The sequence below is a fragment of the Chiloscyllium plagiosum genome, unplaced genomic scaffold (genome assembly GCF_037043375.1).
Source record: "Chiloscyllium plagiosum isolate Xiang-an unplaced genomic scaffold, Cpla_swu_hap1 HiC_scaffold_31, whole genome shotgun sequence".
Lineage (NCBI taxonomy): Eukaryota > Metazoa > Chordata > Chondrichthyes > Orectolobiformes > Hemiscylliidae > Chiloscyllium > Chiloscyllium plagiosum.
This window is the reverse complement of record NW_028270169.1, coordinates 22,885,804-22,908,662: the sequence shown is the minus strand read 5'-3', so window position 1 is coordinate 22,908,662 and position 22,859 is coordinate 22,885,804. Positions and strand designations below refer to the sequence as shown.

Sequence of the window (22,859 nt, the reverse complement as noted above, 5' to 3'; positions counted from 1 at the left end):
TCTGGGTAATTTTCACTGTGCACTTACCGAAACAAATTGCAAAGTTATGGTCTGGGCTGCCTGCTTAAGAATGTTTTGAGTGGTCTGCCTAGTCCATAACATAATACACTTCCCTTCATTGCTCAGACCTTTGATTAAAGGAGTTGGAACATTACGTTGAAGTTGTACAGGACACTGGTGAGGCCTCTTTTGGATTTCTGTGTCCAGCTTTAGTCATCCTGTTATAAGATGATAATTATTAAGTTAGAGAGAGTTCAGAAGAGATTTACCAAGATGTTGCCAAGAATGGATGGTTCGAGTTATAGTGAAAGGCTAAATAGGCTGGGGCTTCTTTCACTGGAGCGAAGAAGGTTTAGGGGGTGACCTCAGAGGGTTATAAAATCATGAGTGAAAAAGATAAAAAGAATAGCAGATGTCTTTTTCCCTGGGATGAGGGTTTGCAAAATTAGGAGGCATGTTTTTAAGGTGAGAGGAAAAGATTTCATAAGCTATGAGGGGATTTTTTTTCTTTACATGGAGCATGGTTCACGTGTGGAATGAACTTCCAGAGGAAATGGTGGATGTGGGCACAGTTACAACATTTATAAAATACTTAAATAAGTACATGAATAAAAAATGGTTGGGCAAGTGCAGGCAGGTGGGACTAGTTTAGTTTGGGATTACGGTCAGCACTGATCAATTGTAATAAAGAGTCTGTTTCTGTGCTGTATGAGGAGAAAGTGAGGTCTGCAGATGCTGGAGATCAAAGTTGAAACTTTATTGCTGGAACAGCACAGCAGGTCAGGCAGCATCCAGGGAACAGGAGATTCGACGTTTCGGGCACAGGCCGAAGAAGGGCCTGTGCCCGAAATGTCGAATCTCCTGTTCCCTGGATGCTGCCTGACCTGCTGTGCTGTTCCAGCAATAAAGTTTCAACTCTGTGCTGTATGACTCTATGAAGGAAGTGTAGTTGAAGAAATATATCCATTCATGTGGGAAGTACATTTAATACTGCATTGACAGCAACTGGAGGTTTAGAGTGATGTGCTTCCATCATGGTGTGTTAATTGATGGCTGCCAGTTTGCCAAATAAGGACAATGTGGAAGTGTGGAACCAGGACACAGAAGGCAGTAGGCTGGCCTGTAGGAATCTACAAGGGAGTCCAGATTGCATCATCTTTTCCTACTCTTGGATTCTTTTTTCATTTATTCAGACAGAGATCTGCCACATTACTCAAAATGAAACCAAACATTTACTATTGCAGCTTCAATTAAAAAACAATAAAGTTGTGCTTGGCACCTTGAAAATACTCTTTAGAAACAGAAGCATCACAAACACAACCAAGAGAAATATTGCTACCGATGAATTGTATGGTGTGTGCACAGCCTGCTAAGGAAGCAAGCTGAAGATCGAGGTTCGGGCATTTTTTTATTATCGTCATAAAACACCAGGTGACAAAGTTTTTCCACTTTGAAGAATATCAACCTCATGGGAAAACTCAAAATATTTAAGCTACAACAGGTTCCCACTGCACAGGTTTAGTTTGATGATGCATATAAAATCACATTGATCTATAATCATCTGCAATTGCTGCAGTATCTTTGCTAGTATTTTTAAGAAGTTTTGTTCTAAGTTTAGTAGGATATGTTTAAACACCAAAGTGCATACTTCTGCAGTTACTAGACAATTAATAATAGATACTTTGCCTTAAAATGTTCTTATATACATACAGTAAAATGAGGTTTCAAAATTGATCAAAGTTAAAAACCACACAACACCAGGTTATAGTCCAATAGGTCCATATGGACTGTAACCCTGGTGTTGTGTGATTTTTAACTTTGTCCATCCCAGTCCAACACCGACACCTCCAATTCAAAAGTGACGTGTTAATTATTTTATACTCGTGTAGTCACAATGAATTTCTCTTGCTATTAAGTGAAAATCATTTTTAATAGTTGCCATGGTTTCATACAAGACTTCACAAAAACATTCAAAAGGTTATTTTATATATTTAAAATCTGATTTTTTGTAGTTAGCAGTCCTAATAAAATTAGTCAGTTTCTTCTGGTTCGATATATGACTTTGTTAAAGCTCTGTTCATCTGCCTTGCAAGGTATCGCTCTTTTGCGGATGTAATAGTCTCTTGGTTGCTGCGCTTCACAAATTTACTAACTGGTTGGGACATCGCAGCTCCATCTATTTGTTTTTCTGTATCATCTTTTGGTTTTTGCTCACTCAGCAAATTCATACTTTTTCCCTTTTCTTCATTATCTCTGGTTTCCACACTCAGTTCTTCAATTTTTTTCTCTTCAGATAGTGCTCTCTTATGATCATGTTTTCCATGTTTTTCTTTCTCTGAGCTATCTTCCCTCATATCACTGCTTCCATATTTCTTATCAGTTCTTTCAAAGGTGTCTTTTTCTTTTTCCCTTTCACTAATAATCTTGTCCCATTTTCCCTCTTCTTTGTGTTCTCTGTACTTTTCTTCCTTTCTTCTGTCATTTTTCTTTGCATACTTTTCCATTTTGCTTCGCTCTCGTTCTTGGAGTTTTTCATCTGTTTGCTCATCCCTTTCTTTATGCTTCTCTCCATAATCTCTGTGTCTCACATCCCTTCCACTGTTGTAGTCCTTATCTTTACATTTTTCCTCCTTGATTCTCTTCTGTTCTTTGCCATCCTTGTATCTTTCATGTTCTCTCTCCTTTCTGTGATGATCTTTTTCTTTATACTTGCCCTTTACATGTGAGTGCGCTTTATGACCAGAACTTTCCTTATTTCTGAAGCTTTTTTCCTTATCTCTATAGCTCTTAGAATGCCTCTTGCTTTTCTCACTTTTTCCTTCTTTATGGGAATAACTCATATGTTGATGATGACTTTGTTCTTCCTCACTAGAGGACCCAACATGCCTTCTGTATTGACGAGCTGTTCCCTTTTCTTCATTATTATCAGAACTGTCATCATTTCTTGTTTTGGAAGCCAATTTTCTCTGACCATTTTTAGCTTTGTCATCTTCACTATCAATTTCAAAGTCACTGTCTGCATCAGGGTTTTGTTCATTCACAGACATTGATCCCCTTGATATGACAGCAGGATTTTGACAGTCACTTTCATTAGGATAGTTTCCAGATTGTTCTTCCTTCACACTGAGGAGGCAAATAAAGAAAATTAGGTCTAATAAATAAAACCACTGTCAGGTATTTAAAATTTCCACCTTATAAATATTCTTTATTCACTAAGTAAATGATCTGAATCAATAGAATTAAAGGAACCTGATAAAAGCTTTTTCCAGAAGGTGATGTAGCTTCAATCTTTTAGTGTATATATTAAATAAGAACATTTCTTGAGATTTTGAAAACATAAAAAATGATTTAAACAAAACATAAAGAAATTTTCTCTTTCAGGAAATCAACTCTAATTCAGAGAAACTGCATCACAGGACACAAAATCCAATGTGAACAAAAGTTAAGAAATTGCTCTGGTGCCAGCTAGATTTCACAATTTCCAGCTTTAATTCCTGTGTGTTCTCAGGGTACAGAATGTTATTGCTGTAAAACAGATCATGTTTTAACTTTCTGACCTTAACCAGATCAAATTTAAATTTTGTCAACAACTTCACAGCATACTAAACTGTCAAATTAATGACATCCACTATTCTAAGGTCAGCTTTATCAATTGCTTAACACACAATAACAAATTCATTTTCACTAGATGGGAAAAAAATCCACCTGGAGACTAGCTTGCTAACAGCACATGCATACATGATATCACTCTTAGTGAAGCATGTGCTTCGCATGCAAAGATCCATCATGATGTAAAAGACTCCAAAACAACAGCCACATTGACTCCAAGGTGACATCATTGGCAACAGGAGATTCATCATTATTAAACTAAAAAATAAGCCAGCCAATTTAGCAGTACTCTTAAGGCAATACTTATCAGCCTATTTATCAGTTAAAAGCCAGCAGTTCTTCACATGTTTTCGGATGCTTAGCCCTTGCCAAACTGCAGTATGTTCTTTGAGCTAAATTAATTATCTTATTTTTCAGTTTAATAATGAACCACTCACTTCCAATCTCCTACTGCCAACAATATCATTTGGAGCCAATTTGATCCCAAACTCATCTTGCTTACTCACTTCTCCCTCTATCCCAAATCTCCAATCAAATAATCATTAGACAGTTATGGGATTGTCCATAACGTGCGGACTGAAATTAATGAACAGGATGGCAAAATAGGACAACTACATAGTTCTCTCGAGAGGTCAGCAACAGAGCTCATCTACTTCATCCTACAGAGGTTTCAGCAGTAACTGTCAGCATTTATACAAACTAATCAAGCTAAGCATTAAATCACGGATATTTGAACATGATCACATGTCTGATTTCAGGCTTCATTAGATGTGTGACAAACACCATGCTGAACAATGCGATATAAATCTAGTAGGTTACTACTACTGGACAGTTAAATCAAAGCTCTATGTACGTACATTCAATGTTATGTACAGGCTACTTCTCACAGAGTTCTAAGAAGGAATCATATTAGACTCAAAATGTTAATTAAATTTGTCTCTCCATAGATGCTGTAAGGCTTGTGCTTTCCAGCACTTTCTGTTTTTATTTTATACTGCAAGAATCTGGAGTATTTTGCTTTCGTTCTTCATTAAATTACTTAATCTGGGTTCTCTCACAGGGACTTTGCTGAACAGATATTGGGCTGATTCCTCACTTGGGTGTTGGGCAACGGTGTAGGTCAGAACCCACTTTATCTACCATTTTTCATTTAATGGATAAGAAATAGTTACACTGCCAATCACAACAAGATAAGCATCAATGCTTTCTGTTCTGCAAGCCAATAATGCAGTACCAATTTTAAAAATTCGCGTCAGCCTAGAATTGTTGTGGAAAAGATTTCACATGACTCTGAAATATATTAATTGATCAGGTGGTTATTTTAAATAAAGTAATCACTCCAATAATACTTTTCCCTCAATCGATGGCCCATAATAATCTTATTTGAAATAGACTAGAGTGTGTTACATTGCAAACAAAATTCTCTGAGTGCTCATGGTTTCAGATTCTCCAATTCAGTTCATGTGCGAGGTGAAGTTCTTTGCTCAAAACATGTGGATTTTTATTTCTTGGCCACAAAGTGACATGGGCTCACATCAGGCTGCTTATTTCAACCCACTGCAATTCAGTAGTAAACTGACACAAAACATGAAAAAATTTGAGATTGAATACTGACAGTTTTAATAGTGTTCACAACTTTCTAATTTATATACTGTATGTAAGTTTATAGCTTCACCCTGAACCTTACAGGGATAGACCATAGGAGTCAAATCAATCAGACTAACCATTAAATATGACCACTGGAACAAAAGCAGTTTTGTAGAAATTTGCAAACACATAATTTTTATCAAGTAACACTTCCGATAAGTACAGACTTAATCTGTTCTGAGCAATACATTTTGGAGAACTATTCTCATCAGAAATCATTTAAAGAAATAAATAAGTTGCATCTATATTTAAAACATTTCTCCCCAACTTTCTCTGAAGCCACTAGCTGCTCGACCTCATCAAAGACGACAGAGGTTGATCTTCCTGGTCAACAAAGCACTTTTCAATCCCCATTCTGTAGCAGTAAGCCAAGAATGAAGAATTTACTAGAGACCAGAAACCAATAGATTGGTATTCAACCAATCTGTTCATATTTTTAAAATCAATATTATATTCAATTGATTTATTTCTTTTCTCCACTACCTGGCATTCCCATGCTATAATGGCCTCATGGTTGAGGGGGTATGAAGGTGACTTAATCTTGGGCATTATTTCTGCCTTTCTTTCAACAGTTGCAAGTCGATTTTCTGGTTCTTCTATTTTTAGCTCCTTAGAGTGGGTCGGATTAGCACTTGATATGAATTATATTAAGATACAATTCTTGTTTTCCTTGACTTAATTCAGTAAATATACTACATTAATATAAAGTTTGGTATTTAAGACATGTGATGCAATGATAATGCCTGACCTCTCAGTCAGAAGGCCCATGTTTAGGTCCTGCCCATCCCAGAGACATGTCAAAAAAGGTCTGAACAGGATGATGAAGAAAACGTTTCGACAATAGAATAATCAACTTTTCTCCATAAAGTTGCTAAGTGGTAAAAGATAGGATCACATTTATACACCTCAGTATCTGAATAGTTAAATCAACATTCACAATGATTTAGTAGTTATTCTTACCAACAGTGGATGTTTTCAATAGGTCAGATTTAGTGAACAGTTCTGTTAACATGACTTTTCACTTTATTAACTGTAACTTGGTGGTTAAGTATTAGTGTCTAACATGGTTTAATGCATAATACCAATAAGAGATAATTATTGGCAGGATGCTGCTGCCAGTCTCCACTAGTACCAATCACAATTAGGCTAATCAAAATTTCTGAATTTTTGTAGAAATTGGAAATATCATTTGAGGCAGTTTTGGGGTTTGGGTAATGCACAGAAAGTTCTATCTTCAACTTATTCTCCAAAAAACCCATTCAACAACTGATATCTGCACTATTCTGATCAGAAAGGGTTACATGGAATCACATAAGATATCAGTATACTCTAGATGGCAGCGTATACATTTACTATCAAAGCCTCATAAAAACAGGTCAATTTATAAGCTGAATATATATATATATATATGAAACAATATTGTGGTTGCATGCCATTTTGTTGTTCACTGCACAGTATATGGTCTTTGTGGATGCATCTTAAAACTCTCCTGCATCTTTGCGACAAGGCTGATATTGCCTGTTTGATCCATTTGGACCCAATTTTAAAAATATTAGGAAGTAAAACATCCTTTTGCAGGGTGAAAAATTGAGATCCACTAATAATACAGACCATGGCTAAAAGGAGTTGAGAGAAAAATAAATCAACTTACATGCTAAGTGGGCAAGAAAGATTTAGTCATCTTAAGACGCCAAGATCTATAGTAATTGTGACAATGCATTAAGTAAACAAAAATTAAACAAAGAAAGCTCAGGATCACCAATTTTTTGGGTTGATAAAGTGGAATTCGTAGTTATGAATTATTCAAACTTTGAGAAATCAATCTTTTAATATTCATCATTGAAATTCATGGATGGTTTGGAAAGGTGTTGTTCTCATCTGGATAACTAGCTGGAGAAGGATGATACTGGAGCCAGTCTTCCACTTGTTTACATGAAACATTGTAAGGCTAAACCTTCACACAGACGCTCAAAAGTATTGGAAGTCCTTCACCTGCATCTAATGAAACACATTGATATGCAATTAAGCATTATGGAATTAATTCTCATATTCCTGGAAATAGCTTGTGAGAATTAAATATGACCTAAATACCATATTTGGTTTAGTTTTATGGGGTCAAATATTTTATGCAAGTCCTATGTTGTAATTTGATACCTTTAGCTTTCAGCATATAAATTCTGGGAGACTTGCTTGGATGGACTAAAACTGCAGGGAGAGAGTGAGGACTGCAGATGCTGGAGATCAGAGTTTAAAAATGTGCTGCTGGAAAAGCACAGCAGATCAGGCAGCATCAAAGGAGCAGGAGAATCGACATTTTGGGCATAAGCCCTTCTTCAGGAATGGACTAATACTGCAGTATTAGTACAAACTACTACAAACTACAAACTACTACAAACCAACCGACTCCCACAGCTACCTGGACTACACCTCCTCCCATCCTGCCCCCTGTAAAAACGCCATCCCATTCTCCCAATTCCTTCGTCTCCGCCGCATCTGCTCCCAGGAGGACCAGTTCAAAATACGTACAACACAGATGGCCTCCTTCTTCAAGGACCGCAATTTCCCCCCCGACGTGGTCGACGGTGCCCTCCACCGCATCTCCTCCACTTCCCGCTCCTCCGCCCTTGAGCCCCGCCCCTCCAACCGCCACCAGGACAGAACCCCACTGGTCCTCACCTACCACCCCACCAATCTCCATGTACAGCGCATCATCCGCCGTCACTTCCGCCACCTCCAAACAGACCCCAGCACCAAGGATATATTTCCCTCCCTTCCCCTATCAGCTTTCCGTAGAGACCACTCCCTCCGCGACTCCCTTGTCAGATCCACACCCCCCACCGACCCAACCTCCACTCCCGGCACCTTCCCTTGCAACCGCAGGAGGTGCAACACTTGCGCCCACACCTCCCCCCTCACTTCTCTCCAAGGCCCCAAAGGAAACTTCCATATCCGCCACAGATTCACCTGCACCTCCACCCACATCATCTACTGCATCCGCTGCAGCCGGTGTGGCCTCCTCTATATTGGGGAGACAGGCCGCCTACTTGCGGAGCGATTCAGAGAGCACCTCTGGGCCACCCGGACGAACCAACCCAACCAACCTGTAGCACAGCATTTCAACTCCCCCTCCCACTCCACCGAGGATATGCAGGTCATTGGACTCATCCACCGCCAAACCACAACAACGCGACGGTCGGAGGAGGAGCGTCTTATCTTCCGACTGGGAACCCTCCAACCGCAGGGGATGAACTTGGACTTCACCAGTTTCTTCATCCCCCCTCCCCCCACCTTGTCTCAGCCGGATCCCTCCAGCCCGGCACCGCCTTCCTGACCTGCAGTCTTCTTCTTGACCTCTCCGCCTCCATCCTACTCCGACATATCACCCTCACCTTGACCTCTTTCCACCTATCACATTTCCAACGCCCCTCCTCCAAGTCCCTCCTCCCTACCTTTTATCTTCTCCTGCTGAACACTCTCTGCTCATTCCTGAAGAAGGGCCTGTGCCCGAAACGTCGAATCTCCTGTTCCCTGGATGCTGCCTGACCTGCTGTGCTGTTCCAGCAATAAAGTTTCAACTTTGATCTCCAGCATCTGCAGACCTCACTTTCTCCTCTAATACTGCAGTAAAACTGTACAACTTACCCTTTGGTTCCACGAATGCTGCATTCTGGAATTGACTCTTCACCCACTTTCTGATTCAAGAAGTGCCGATAGAAACCACTGAGGTCTTTCTGTTTTGTTACATCCAAAGAAGCTAATAAGAATAAAATAAAATATTAGAGACAAATAATGCATCAGTATGTAATAGCCATTTCTACTTGCACAGAATCACTAAAATATATCACGTAAAGCAGCTTCAATACTTTCTAATTTAATAATAAACCAGGAAATTTCCAGTGATACCACTCATGGGAAGCCATGATTTTATAATTAGTATGGTTGTATTGTGTCACACAAGTAATATTCTGTTACTAAATTTGATTACTCTAAAGGCCACATATTCTTAACTTCTCTCAAATAATATGCCAGGTCAATTGCAGTCTCACAGTTAATTTTAAGGCAAGAATGTTGTGTATTTCTAGGCTTCAAGCTCAAACTACAATAAAGTAGCCAAACAGTTATGATTGGAAACTGACTTTTCTTAGAAAAAAGATAGATAAGAAAAATAACGAATTCCATATATTTCTTTCAAAAGTGAAATAATGGGACCAAACAAATTCTGCACTTTTTTTGAACATTTTTAGCAAATATTCAAACATAATCTTCTGTGTTAACATTTCCTTAAAATGCAGCATTTAGAATACAGCCAACAAAATTTTAAGATCTGAAAACAATTTGCTTCGCTGCTTTTTACATTCGAAAGTTCAAATAGTGGATCAGTTTGTAATAGCAAACATTTCTACTTGCACAGAACCACTAAAATATATTGTGTCAAGCAGCTTCAATACCTTCTAATTTAATGAAAGAATGATTGGTATTAAATCCTTGAAAATTTTTGATTTATTTGATTTATAACTAAGTATATACACAATGACAATCAGGCAAGGTATTACTGACTTCCTATATTCTTGGCAGCCAAAACAGCCTTTTGGGAAAAAAAATCTCTCAAATAAATATATAACTTTACATTACAAAATTAAGAGGACTCCAATCACTTGGCCCTGCATTCTCAGCACAGAAATTATCTACAAGTTTGCAATTCATAGAACACTGTGTTACATTAATGACGTTGTTAAAAACAATCCAAAATGATATCGCATTTGCATAACATATTGCATATTTTTCTCATGTCTTACTTCAAAACTTAGCAAACATATTCTTCCGTTGTCTAAATCAGCTTTAAGTCTGAATTAGGTGGCGTGCCTGGGTAGCTTTACAGTGGTAAAAGGTATAGAAATTGCATACACTACTTCCTTAGCATTGCACAATTTTTCTCTATCTGTACTTTTCCTCAGGCATTGCAGTTTTTGTGCACATATGTGTAGTTACACTGCCCTCTGCTTGTTAGCATTGCCTTGTTATAACTGTTGTTTTACTTTTCAGACATTTTCTTCCTATTCTGTTGTGCCACACCACTTGTTGCCTTGGTACTAGCCTTCAATGTAAAGAAAAACAACAAATGAAAATTCCTAATTGTATTTATAGCTATGATGATATTTAACGTAGCTACTTATAATTGCAATCAGTGCTTCTTCTGTGTTAGCGAAGTAAAGCAAATCCTTGTGCTAAAAACTATAAACTCATTAGTTTTAATGAAATCTTAGCACACCTCTATAACATGCAATAAATAATGAAAGGAATGCTATAAGATTGCATTTGGAGGCCCAAATAGATTGCTTCTTAGGAGGCCTTTTTAGTTTTTGTGTGGAGTTTTTGTTTAGGAGTTACAGCTCACCTGCAAGGTTATATGGTGCACATTCAATGCATCCCTCAAAAAGGTCCAAGGTCAGTATTACCTCTTTAGGTGCACCTTGCTGATCTGGGGTCACGCAAATCATTTGCAGAGATCACCAGAAAGTTATTTTTAGGCAAATAAACTCCTGTTTAGTCCTCTATTACATACACTCAAAGTTGTAACTCTTCTGGAGCATAAAACGTTAAGTCAGAACCTACTATCTGAAAAGAATATTTTAAGATGATTATCCCTTTTCAAAACAAATGCAATCTTGAGCATACTTTGAATACTGGTTATATCCCGCTGTTTGAAATACCTGGATTATAAAAGCTGGGAACAGTGTTTCTGAGCACTCTTTGTGTACAGATATTATAGCTCACCCTCTCTTTCTGCCTCTCTGCGTTCTTGTTCCTTCTCCTCTGCTTGCTCCTGGAGTTTCTTTTTGTATGCAGAAGTGACAAATGCATCTTTGTCCATATACTTCTCTCCTTCAGCCTCTCTTTCCTTTTGGATTTTTCGTTCCATCCTTCTGTCTTGTTCTTTTTTGCGCTCTCCTACAGCTTTTAGTAAGTTATCAATGTACTTGGGCTTTAAAGATAATGTGGGGGATAGAAATTGTAACTTAGTCTTGAACTAAAATCGGGTTTTAAATTTTACAAATATGAACACAGACCACCAAGAACAGAAATTGATAAAACTTAAATTATTAGTCTGAAGTCTATTTCTAACTGCCACATATTACGCATGAACTATTCCCAGAATACTTAGTGTCTTTGTTATTAACTGATACTACAATGAAAATGTTATATTACAGGTAGAGATTGCTGCAAAGGAGGAGACCAAAATCCCATCCTGAAGTGAAAAGATGGTCAATTGAAAAACAGGACATAAAAGTATTATCTGCATTCCATAACGGACATTCTTAACGAAAGGATGGTATTGAAGGCATAGTTTTGTGACATATGAGCTATTATTTTTCAAATTTGCTTTAGCCTCCCAATTATACTGTTTATATAAACGTCAGTAATGGTTTGCAGTTTGGTCTCGGGGACAAAATAGATAATAATTTCCTGAATATTATTCAAAGAAAGGCAGCATTGCAGAAATGCTCAGACATATTACCCAGATGCTTGCCCATTTTCTCACTTCAGAATACTAGAGTATAACTAATAGTTTTGAAATGAACCAGCATTGATATTACTACATTAAAATCTGGGTCAAATGCTTTAAGTTTAGCTTAAATGGTCAATTGTGCAAAAATAAACATTTATTTTCGCGAAGTAATCTAGACAAAAAGGAAAGTAGTTAAACTATCTATAAATAAGTTTCAATTTAAAAACAAATTTCAAGTGTTTTTTTTGAAAGAAAACTAAATAATCGTTTAGCTACACAGAACTTGAATATTGCTGAAAGACAACTGTCTTGAACGCATCAGGACAATTCACAAAAATTCCCAAGGTTTGCTATTAAATAACATTTATATTGTACAGGAGGAGAATGTGGATGGCCGGCAAGTGGATTCTGATTTGTAGAGGTACTATTACCATGGAGAATGTCCCAGCCTTGCATCAATGCTCAGAAACAAAAGTTAGGAAAAAAATAAAATTATAAATAGCAGTAAAACTTTGTACCTCAAGCAAATTACACGCACAATCACTTTCTCTGAGAAATTTCTAACTATATACGAATATCCAAAACAAAATAATTATTGAGCAATAGTAATTTCACAGAGCATTTTATTACTATTTATCAATTCTTCCTAATATATTTCATGCTTAAAGCACCTCAATAACCAAAGTTTAAATGGCCTTTCAGTCTATTTTTCACCAATTAAAGACATTAGCAAAATGAGTCGGTTAACTTCATTAACAGATGGATTACTTCATCTTATTTTAAAAAAAGAGTCATCTCCCTGGCAGCATAATGCTTATAATTGCACAGCAGGTTATGGGATTTTTCACACATATGTTTAATATATATCAAGCTTCCTCTGCCAAGGATCAAATATTAAATAACAGAAAACAGTGGAAGTACTCAGCATGTCAGACAATACTTGTGAAGAGAGAACCAGACTTCATGTTTCAGGCTGATTACTGGATATAATGTAGCCCCATAGTGAGAAACATGGCTGCTGAGTGCACTTAATAACCAGAGGGGCCCCAATGCACTTATAGTGGCAGTGAAACATAACTGATTTGGTGGGAGCATGACAACAGCTGATGTGAGATTCCTGGCTACTACTGCCGAAATATTAGGCTCATTAATAAGTCAATTGACCCTGAGCGCATGCAGTTCAGTGAGTCCTGATTCATAGATTCCTGAACCCTTGGAAAACCATTCAGCAAGCCCTACTGATTGCCAGTGGCTTCTGGGGATGGGGAACAGGATTATTAGGCAATCTGGCTTGATTGACGGGCCCAAGTTTGACCTGGGTGTTGATAACTGTGCTGCCCCCTCAACTCTGTTCCTTCCCCTCATGTAATCCCATCCAGCCTCAGATATCTTTAACTTAAAATCGCATGATGATCCTGGGTCACTGGCAGGTGCAATGTTGTTGGCTGCCACTGCTGGAATTAGCATGAGGAATTACTGGTCTCTGAACGACTGGCAACTCTCCATGACAAGACCTCCAACGTCATGGACCTCAATCATGCAAAAGACCATATATGGCTAGGAAAGTCACGCAATTCTGTTAAGCCTTCCCAATCAGGTACCTGACCAATAGACGACAGCCATGTCAACCTGAGAGAATTCTGAACATTAAACCTGTTTCCCTTTCCACAAGTCTTGTCTAATCTCCTGCATATCTCAGAATGGTTATGGCACAGGAAGTGCCATTTGGACAGTTGTGTCTGCACTTCTTTCCTACAAATATTTTGCATCTAAACATTGTGCATTTTCCCCTTTTTTGCACATTACTTGAATTCAATGCCCTCATGGACATCTAAACAGAACCTGTCTCAATAGGAACCTATGGTGTAACAGCAACATCACTGGACTAGTGATCAAGAACACCAGGCTAATGTTCAGGAGACATGGGTTTGAATGGGTTCGAATCCCACCATGACAGATTGTGAAATTTGCATTTAATAACAATCTGGAATAAAAAGCTAGCCAATGGTAACTACACAACCACTGCTAATTGTTGTAAGCCTCCACCTGGTTCACCAATGTTCTGACCTAGTCTAGCCTACATGCGATTTCAGATCCATTGCAATGTGGTTATAGAGTCATAGAGATGTACAGCATGGAAACAGACACATCTCATGAACAAAGTTAAAGAAAAGGATTCCAGTCAGGACACTCCAGACTGCGTGAAACAAAATATTTTGCACATTAAATTTGCTACGTCCGAATATGTTTTGATTTAACTTAAGGTTTTCAGGTGTCCACTCATTTATATACCAAGGAACTCCTTATTGATTTTCAGTGGGATGTTACTCATGCCCCCCTACACATTAACAGCACAGAGGTGGAATGAGTGGAGAGTTTCAATCTCCTGGGAGTGATCATCCACAACAAGCTTTCTTGGATTTTTCATGTGGACAAACTAGTTATAATGACCCAACAACGTCCCTTCTTCCTCAGGCAGCTGAGGAAATTTGGCATGACAGTGAATACTCTTGCTAATTTTTATAGGTGCGCCATTAAGAGCATTCTGTCTGGATGTATCACTACCTGGTATGGCAACTGTACCATTCAAGATCAGAGACGGTTACAGAGAGTGGTGAACTCGACACAGACAATCACAAAGACCAACCTCCCATCTACAGAAACTATCTGCCAAGCCCGCTGTCAAGGAAGGGCTGTCAGTATTCTTAAAGATCCATCCCACCCTGGGAGGGATCTTTAAGAATGTTTTTCTACAACCTTTACCATCGGGGAGAAGGTACAGAAGCCTGAACACACGCACCAGCCAGTTTCGTAACAGTTTCTACCCTATGTTGTTAGAATACTGAATGGACTCTCAAACTCTTAACTTTCGCCTGTACCTGTGTTTTTGTTTTTGCCGCTGTTTACCTATTATTTACTATCTATGCTACTTAACTCTGTGATCTGCCTGTACTGCTCACAAGACAAAGTTTTCACTGCACCTCAGTACACGTGACAATAAATTCAATTCAATTCAACATTTATAAGATCATAAAGACAAAACAACACTGGATAAAACTGCATTCTAGTTTAATGTACCACCTAATGGGTTGTTCACAGCAGTATGTCAGACGACTAATGACGTGCTTCGCTAACAGCTCTCTTACACCCTTGGTATGGAAAGTTTAAGGAAGAAGATTGGGGCATTGAAAGTGTGTTGGAATTTTGTTTTAAGAACAGGGAAGCTCAGCTGTATAAAAAAAAAGTTAATTTCATACATCAAAATCTACCTTTTTATTGGTACCAGACAACAACTTTGTGCTGCTTTCCAACTTCTTCTGTTGAAGGTCATCATAAATACTGTCATATTCATAGACTGTGGAATCTTCCTCCAGTGCCTTCTGTATTTCTAACTTAGTCTGTTGAAAAAAAGGTCTATGTTTGGTAGCTAATCATTGAAAAAGACTTTCTTCATAAAACAGGAAACATTAAAACTATACCAGTGCTATACACAGACATAATTCAAAGAAATACTAATATGTTCAAAAAGAAGAGGGAGGTGGATAGGCAAAAAGGTTTAGGCATATCATTTCTAGAATGTGAAGTCTATTCTGCTGATGCATATCTTTATTTATCAGTTCTTCTGGAAGCAATAATTGCTGGGTTGAGCACTTTAAAAATGTCTTTGCCAATGCCACATAGCTAGTCAAAAACAGCCAGTATGGTACTGTAAGAGTAGATGGAGAAAGACCCACTTCCCCAACAGAGGTGTGCTGCTCTTTCCAACCTGGCTTGTTTCTTCTTTCTTTTTTGAAGAAAGGACTTTTAAAAATCTAGTCAGTTTTGGTCATATGATCAGCTGATCAATACTTCCACTGTCCACCTGTATGATTTAGAGTTCAGAGTCATTATTACTCAACGGGGTTATTCAAACCTACTCAAGATGAACTGGTTTCACCATACCTCTCTGATCAGTTTTCAGTTTGGAAACACAATGAGGCTGGAAGCCAGGGATCTTGGGTTTTGGCAGATCCACAGAAAATAAAAAGTGCAAATTCCACAGATGATTTTGTCTCTACATGGCTATTCAAGGAAGGGCACCTCCACTAGGCCATTTAATTAAGACCTTTTCTGGAGACTTATTTCAAAGGTTAGATGACCCTCAGGAGCTATCTTTACAGTTTGCTCTCTTCGTCCTTTAAAAAATTAGTCAGTGATTTTCTGCCAATGAAAACAAAAGGCAGTTTTTATACAGTATAGCTTGATCACATTGTAAACCGATAGTCTAGTCTAAGGCTTCATTAGAATCACTTGGTAACATTAAAAATGATCTTACAATCATAGCAAACTTCCATCTTTTAATCACCATCACCACTAACTTGCCTCATGTAAATGACAACATTTCAGAAAGTAAGTTTTGGCAACTTGGAGCTGTGAAAAACACTATAAAAATGCAACTTCAAGAAGTTGAACATTTGAAAGTGACTGTTCACCAAAACAATCAATCAGGTGCAAATAATTTTGAGATGCCTTATGTTACTTAAATAATTCCCTTCCTTGTTTAGCACTGAAATGGCTACTTGGACTGTCTTATCCATGCAGTTTCCTGGGAAATTATTTTTACCGAATCAAAACTGCACAACCAAAACTACATACTTAGCCAGTTTTGAGAAGATTTATAACTCAGGTTGAGGTTTTGGATGTAGGTTTGCTCGCTGAGCTTGAAGGTTAATTTCTAGATGTTTCGTCATCCTACTAGGTAACGTCTTCAGTGGGCCTCAACTGAAGCACTGCTGAAAAATTCCTGCTTTCTATTTATAGAAAAAATCTCAAACATATAAATAGAAATCAAGAATTTTTCAGCAATGCTTCGCCTGAGGCCCACTGAAGATGTTTCCCAGTAGGGTGATGAAACGTCTGGAGATGAACCTTCAAGCTCAGTGAGCAAACCTACATCCAAAACTACATACTTTTTAAAACAGATGCCCACAATACACATGCACTGATCATTCAATTGCTATGACAGGATGAATTACTGTACGATTTCAGATTCAATTGTAATTAGATGTTCTCTCTGGATTAATTACTTTAGGAAACTAACTTTTCTCAATGAGCATAATAATGACTAGCCTTCTTTTGACAAAGGCACATCAAAATTGTATTTGTAAATATCATTGAAATTGAATGGCACAAATCCATGTTTGGTCACTTAAATACAAATCCAGTATTTAACCACAAATAGTCTAAATTGAAAGCATTTGGCATTAGAGAGTATAACTGTGCAATGTAATTAATCAAATAAGCTGAACCCAAAGACCTTATTGTGATTCATCTTAGTATTTCAACAAGACATTTCAAGTTTCCCATCTAAATATTAGACTATTCATTCAAAACAAATTGTTTGGTACTGAATTACCAGCGTCTTTTAACTAGAAGATATGCTGACGAGTTGAAAGTAGCATACATATCAGAGAGAAAGTGAAAAATGTGAAAATCAGTAGTACCATCAACAGCAGTTCAAATTAATAAAAAAGGGTAGTGCAACATGATGTGCATATGGTCATAAGAGAGCTTAACATGCACTCAATCTAGTGGATATCTTGGTCATTAACAACAATGTTGTATAGCCACTTGAGATGAGCCACTATTATGACCACAGTAGCTTCAGATTTTACCAAGATGCGACACGTTTGCAATATACAGATTTAATACTATAACATCACATTTTAATATAATTTCATTATTATTGAACTTTTTTCTTTGTTATTCCAGACCCTTTCCCTTCCCTATTATGTCTCCTTGGTTGAGGAAACTGGCATATGCAAGTTATTGTAATTACATATGAAATGTACAAACTCATCTTCTTGTACAGTATTTGAATGTCAATCACAATGTTACACCAGTCGCACTGAGGCTTTACCATCTGTGGCATTTGCTAAAATCATTAGTATTTGTCACAGTTAGATTCATTTAAAATGAATACTTTTTTCAATAGGTTAAAAATAATAGTTTAATGTTTGTACAGAAACATACCTGCTTCATCATTGTTTTCTTCAGTGACTCCTTTCGAAGGGTTTCATTGACTGAAGTCTGCGAGCATAAAATGAAAAATGTGCTGAACAACACCTGAATGTAGTCTTAGCTACATGGGATAATTTATTTTAAGTTTAAAGATAAATAACACATACTATAATTTTTATATGGAGATTAATTAATCCAATGGAGAGATATAAAAATATTAATTTCACACAAATATATTAAGTATTTCTACACTAAAATTGCATTTTACTTAGGCTATAATGTGACTTTCTCAATTTTAAACATGGCATCAAGTCAATATTGTGAAGATGATTTACTTCTTCATCTAAATACACACTTCAACAAAATAAATATTTTTCAAGGAAGTTGCATGGTCTATACTTTCTCAAAATTGATTCAATATTGATTTTTTTTCTCAGGAAGAAATACAGCTAAAACTTCATAACATAAAACAAGCATTAAGGTGGCACCCTTTCCATGACACATGCCACCACACCACAATTTGAAAGAACAGGCAAACAAGTTATGCAAATAATAAAGGAGCAACTTAATTTACACATCAGCAGAATTACAAATCCCATTTTATTAAGCATGGTCCATCAGGATCGAGGTTATCCCAAATCACACAGAAGACAGGGACATATTTCAAGTCCTTAGCTATATTGTTGAGTTCTAAACTGCAGCTAGACAAGATAGCTTGAAGTTATTCACCCTCACATTCAAGAAATGCCAATTTGCTGCATAATTTCTACTCAGAATGCAGCAACCAAAAGTCAGAATTCAGTGAAGTTGAGTTGACCCCTGAATTTTTACTGTGGGGTGGGACAGGTCAACAATATCAAATTCACAGAATTACCTACTATTAGTTTAATTCCCAACAGTATGAATAATCACAGGTTTGAACCTCTGATAAAAAGTTTCAAATCCCACTTGGATTCTAAATAGTAATCAAAGGTTTGGAGAATAAATTTACCAAATACATTTGATTCTCATTCTGATTTTTTGGACTTTACCTAACTGGACTTCTTAAAATAAAACTTTTTCAAAGGATGTGGATGAAGTAGGTGGGAATAGCATTTATCATCCACCCCAATTGCCCCACAAAAGGTGCTGGAAGGAAAAAAGTTCCAGAATTTTGACCAAGCAACAGTGTTACAGTTCTATATTAGAGTGCGAATAGATATCTATGGTTTGGAGCAGAACTTGCAAGTGGTGATGTTGCCATATACCTGTTGGTCTTGGAAGATACTGTCAAACAATTCTTGGTGATTTGCTGGATTAATAGTTAGCTCTGGTCGTTTCTTTATCTCACATGATTGACTTATTTTTAAAAGAGGAACTGGTTAAAAAAAATTTCATTTACTTTGAAGAAAGTTGTTTCCAAAAGAAAAATCAAATGTTCTAATTTTTGAGGGGGCAAATCTTAAAATCCAGGGAGTTTTAAAGTAGGCTGAAAAATTGGCATTGATCGGAGCAAAATTTCAATGAGTGCTTTATAAAATATGAAATAACTTTCCTAAACCAGGAAAGTTATCACAACTTCAATGTGCTTCTTGCATGCACTCTGCAATGATCATTTCAGCAAAGTAAGTCAATTAATTAATAAAACCCTTCACTGGCTCACACTAAAATTTGGGGTGTTTTACACGTATCAGGGACTAAGCACTCAATCATACGGCAAGTTCAGTATCCACATGCTGGAGGCACATACAGGATGTCTATAAACTAAACTTAACTTTAAGCACAATGAACTAAAGTGCTACTTAACCATATGTTTACACTTCAATCGTAATTGACCAGACAATGGTAAGATGCCAACAGTTTTAAGTCATTCTTGGAAGCCATTTCTGAATAGGTTTCCCACTGGCTGAGTATTCTCATTCAGTGTACAATTGAACAAACAGATTAACCAGGTGACTCAAACTGTCACCTATGGACCTTTACCGCTTCCCCCCTTACCACCCCCAGAAACCTCACTGTGTTTAGCAAAGGAAGGAAAAGAAGAAAGTAGTCACAAAAGTTTCCCAAAAGGATAAAAGCTGTTAGTTAACTGCATTCTTTTTCCTAGTATTCTGTGTCAATTAGCTGGCCATATCACCCCAAAGCTGTGACAAAAATGAAATAAATAATAATGGCTTATGTATGAATTCTGTCTTGTTAGTCACAACATAACATGGGATTAAAACAGTTTGCCAATAATTATTTCTGCAGACACCCAAAGAATACAGATATTAGATCAGGCCCAATCTAACAGGTTATTCATAATGCTTAGATTCATATCAATGAAACTAACCATTCAATCTAAACAACAGCATAATGTTGGGGGGTGGCGTTTATTGGACATAATTGTCTTATAATAGACAATAGACAATAGGTGCAGGAGTAGGCCATTCAGCCCTTCGAGTCTGTACCGCCATTCAACATGATCATGGCTGATCATTCCTAATCAGTACCCTGTTCCTGCCTTATCTCCATAACCCTTGATTCCACTATCTTTGAGAGCTCTATCCAACTCTTTCTTAAATGAATCCAGAGACAGGGCCTAGACTGCACTCTGGGGCAGAGCATTCCACACAGCCACCACTCTCTGGGTGAAGAAGTTTCTCCTCATCTCTGTCCTAAATGGTCTACCTCGTATTTTTAAGCTGTGTCCTCTGGTTCGGCACTCACCCATCAGCAGAAACATGCTTCCTGCTGCCAGAGTGTCCAATCCTTTCATAATCTTATACGTCTCAATCAGATCCCCTCTCAGTCTTCTAAACTCAAGGGTATACAAGCCCAGTTGCTTCAGTCTTTCAGTGTAAGGTAATCCCGCCATTCCAGGAATTGACCTCGTGAACCTACGCTGCACTCCCTCAATAGCCAGAATGTCCTTCCTCAAATTTGGAGACCAGAACTACACGCAGTACTCCAGGTGTGGTCTCACCAGGGCCCTGTACAGCTGCAGAAGCATCTCTTTCCTTCTATACTCAATTCCTCTTATTATGAAGGCCAGCATGCTATTAGCCTTCTTCACTACCTGCTGTACCTGCATGCTTGCCTTCATTGACTGGTGTACAAGAACACCCAGATCTCTCTGTACTGCCCCTTTACATAAATTGATTCCATTGAGGTAGTAATCTGCCTTCCTGTTCTTGCCACCAAAGTGAATAACCATACATTTATCCACATTAAACTGCACCTGCCATGCATCTGCCCACTCACCTAACTTGTCCAGGTCACCCTGTAATCTCCTAACATCCTCATCACATTTCACCCTGCCACCCAGCTTTGTATCATCAGCAAATTTGTTAATGTTATTGCTGATACCATTTTCTGTATCATTAACATATATTGTAAAAAGCTGCGGTCCCAGCAAGGATCCCTGCGGTACCTCACTGGTCACTGCCTGCCATTCCGAAATGGAGCAGTTTATCACTACCCTTTGTTTCCTATCTGCCAACCAATTTTCAATCCAATCTAGTACTTTGCCCCCAATACCATGCGCCCTAATTCTACTCACTAACCTCCTGCGTGGGACTTTATCAAAAGTTTTCTGAAAGTCCAGGTACACTACATCCACTGGATCTCCCTCATCCATCTTCAGAGTTACATCCTCAAAAAATTCAAGAAGATTAGTCAAGCATGATTTCCCCTTCATAAATCCATGCTGACTCTGTCCTATCCTGTTACTACTATCCAGATGTGCCGTAATTTCATCCTTTATAATAGACTCCAGCATCTTTCCCACCACTGAGGTCAGACTAACTGGTCTATAATTTCCTGCTTTCTCTCTCCCACCTTTCTTAAAAAGTGGTATAACATTAGCCACCCTCCAATCCTCAGGAACCGACCCCGAATCTATCGAACTCTGGAAAATAATCACCAACGCATCCACGATTTCCCGAGCCACCTCCTTCAGTACCCTGGGATGCAGACCATCAGGCCCCAGAGACTTATCAACCTTCAGACTTAACAGTCTCTCCAACACCAAATCCTGGCAAATATAAATTCCCTTAAGTTCAGGTCCTTCAGCCACTGTTACTTCAGGGAGATTGCTTGTGTCTTCCCCAGTGAACACAGATCTGAAGTATCCATTTAATTCCTCTGCCATTTCTTTGTTCCCCGTAATATATTCCCCTGTCTTCAAGGGCCCAATTTTAGTCCTAACCATTTTTTTGCCTTGCACATACCTAAAAAAGCTTTTACTATCCTCCTTTATATTATTGGCCAATTTACCTTCGTATCTCATTTTTCCTCTGCGTATTTCCTTCTTGGTAATCCTCTGTTGCTCTCTAAAAGCTTCCCAGTCCTCAGTTTTCCCACTTATCTTTGCTATGTTATACTTTTTCTCTTTTAACTTTATATTTTTCTTAACTTCCCTCGTCAGCCACAGCCGCCCATGCCTCCTCCTGGGATCTTTCTTCCTTTTAGGAATGAATTGATCCTGCAACTTCTGCATTATACACAGAAATATCCGCCATTGTTCCTCCACGGTTATCCCTGCTAAGGTATTGCACCATTGAACTTTGGCCAGCTCCTCCCTCATAGCTCCATAGTTCCCTTTATTCAACAGAAGTACTGTCACTTCCGACTGTACCCTCTCCCTCTCAAATTGCAGTCTTGTATCCATGCAGACAAATACCATTTCATCTGCCACAAATGGCAACCTCATTTAGTGATGACATATATGTTTTTTAATGTACATTTGTTCAATCAATATACTGCAGTACGCCATCAGTCATCAGAGTCATCTGAGATACAAAGTTAGAGAACTCATGTAGTTGAAAGCCATGCAAGACTGAATACACTATATGTCTAGGGTAGTTTCATGTTTGGACTTAGTGGGAGAGTTTGCGTTTACAGTTTTCAATCCTGGGTCAAAAAACCAAAAGCCTACTCTAATTCTACAGATTATGTTCAATAAATTTCTGCATCTGTTTAAATTTAACTTACAAATACTTAGGACAAAGAGATTGCATAGCTAAAATTATAATCTAGTACACTGAAGTGCAGTGATGAGTTTTCAGTGTACATTTGCATTGTCTTAGAAGATAAACTGTTTCTCTCTGTCCTGAAATGCCCACAAGTCATGGAA

General features: G+C 37.9%; 1 protein-coding gene across 1 annotated transcript in view; it reads right to left on the bottom strand.

Moving 5' to 3' along the window:
* Positions 1–1,395: 1,395 nt before the first annotated feature.
* Positions 1,396–22,859, bottom strand: part of nsrp1 (nuclear speckle splicing regulatory protein 1) — a 51,541-nt gene continuing 30,077 nt past the window's right edge. Inside the window, exons 3-7 of the mRNA XM_043718423.2 lie at positions 17,777–17,833; positions 15,034–15,162; positions 11,032–11,239; positions 8,899–9,010; positions 1,396–3,123 (exon numbers count right to left, since the gene is read on the bottom strand). Of these exons, the coding sequence (XP_043574358.2) occupies positions 2,031–3,123; positions 8,899–9,010; positions 11,032–11,239; positions 15,034–15,162; positions 17,777–17,833 (1,599 nt within the window). The 3' untranslated portion in view covers positions 1,396–2,030. The remainder of the gene's footprint in view (positions 3,124–8,898; positions 9,011–11,031; positions 11,240–15,033; positions 15,163–17,776; positions 17,834–22,859) is intronic.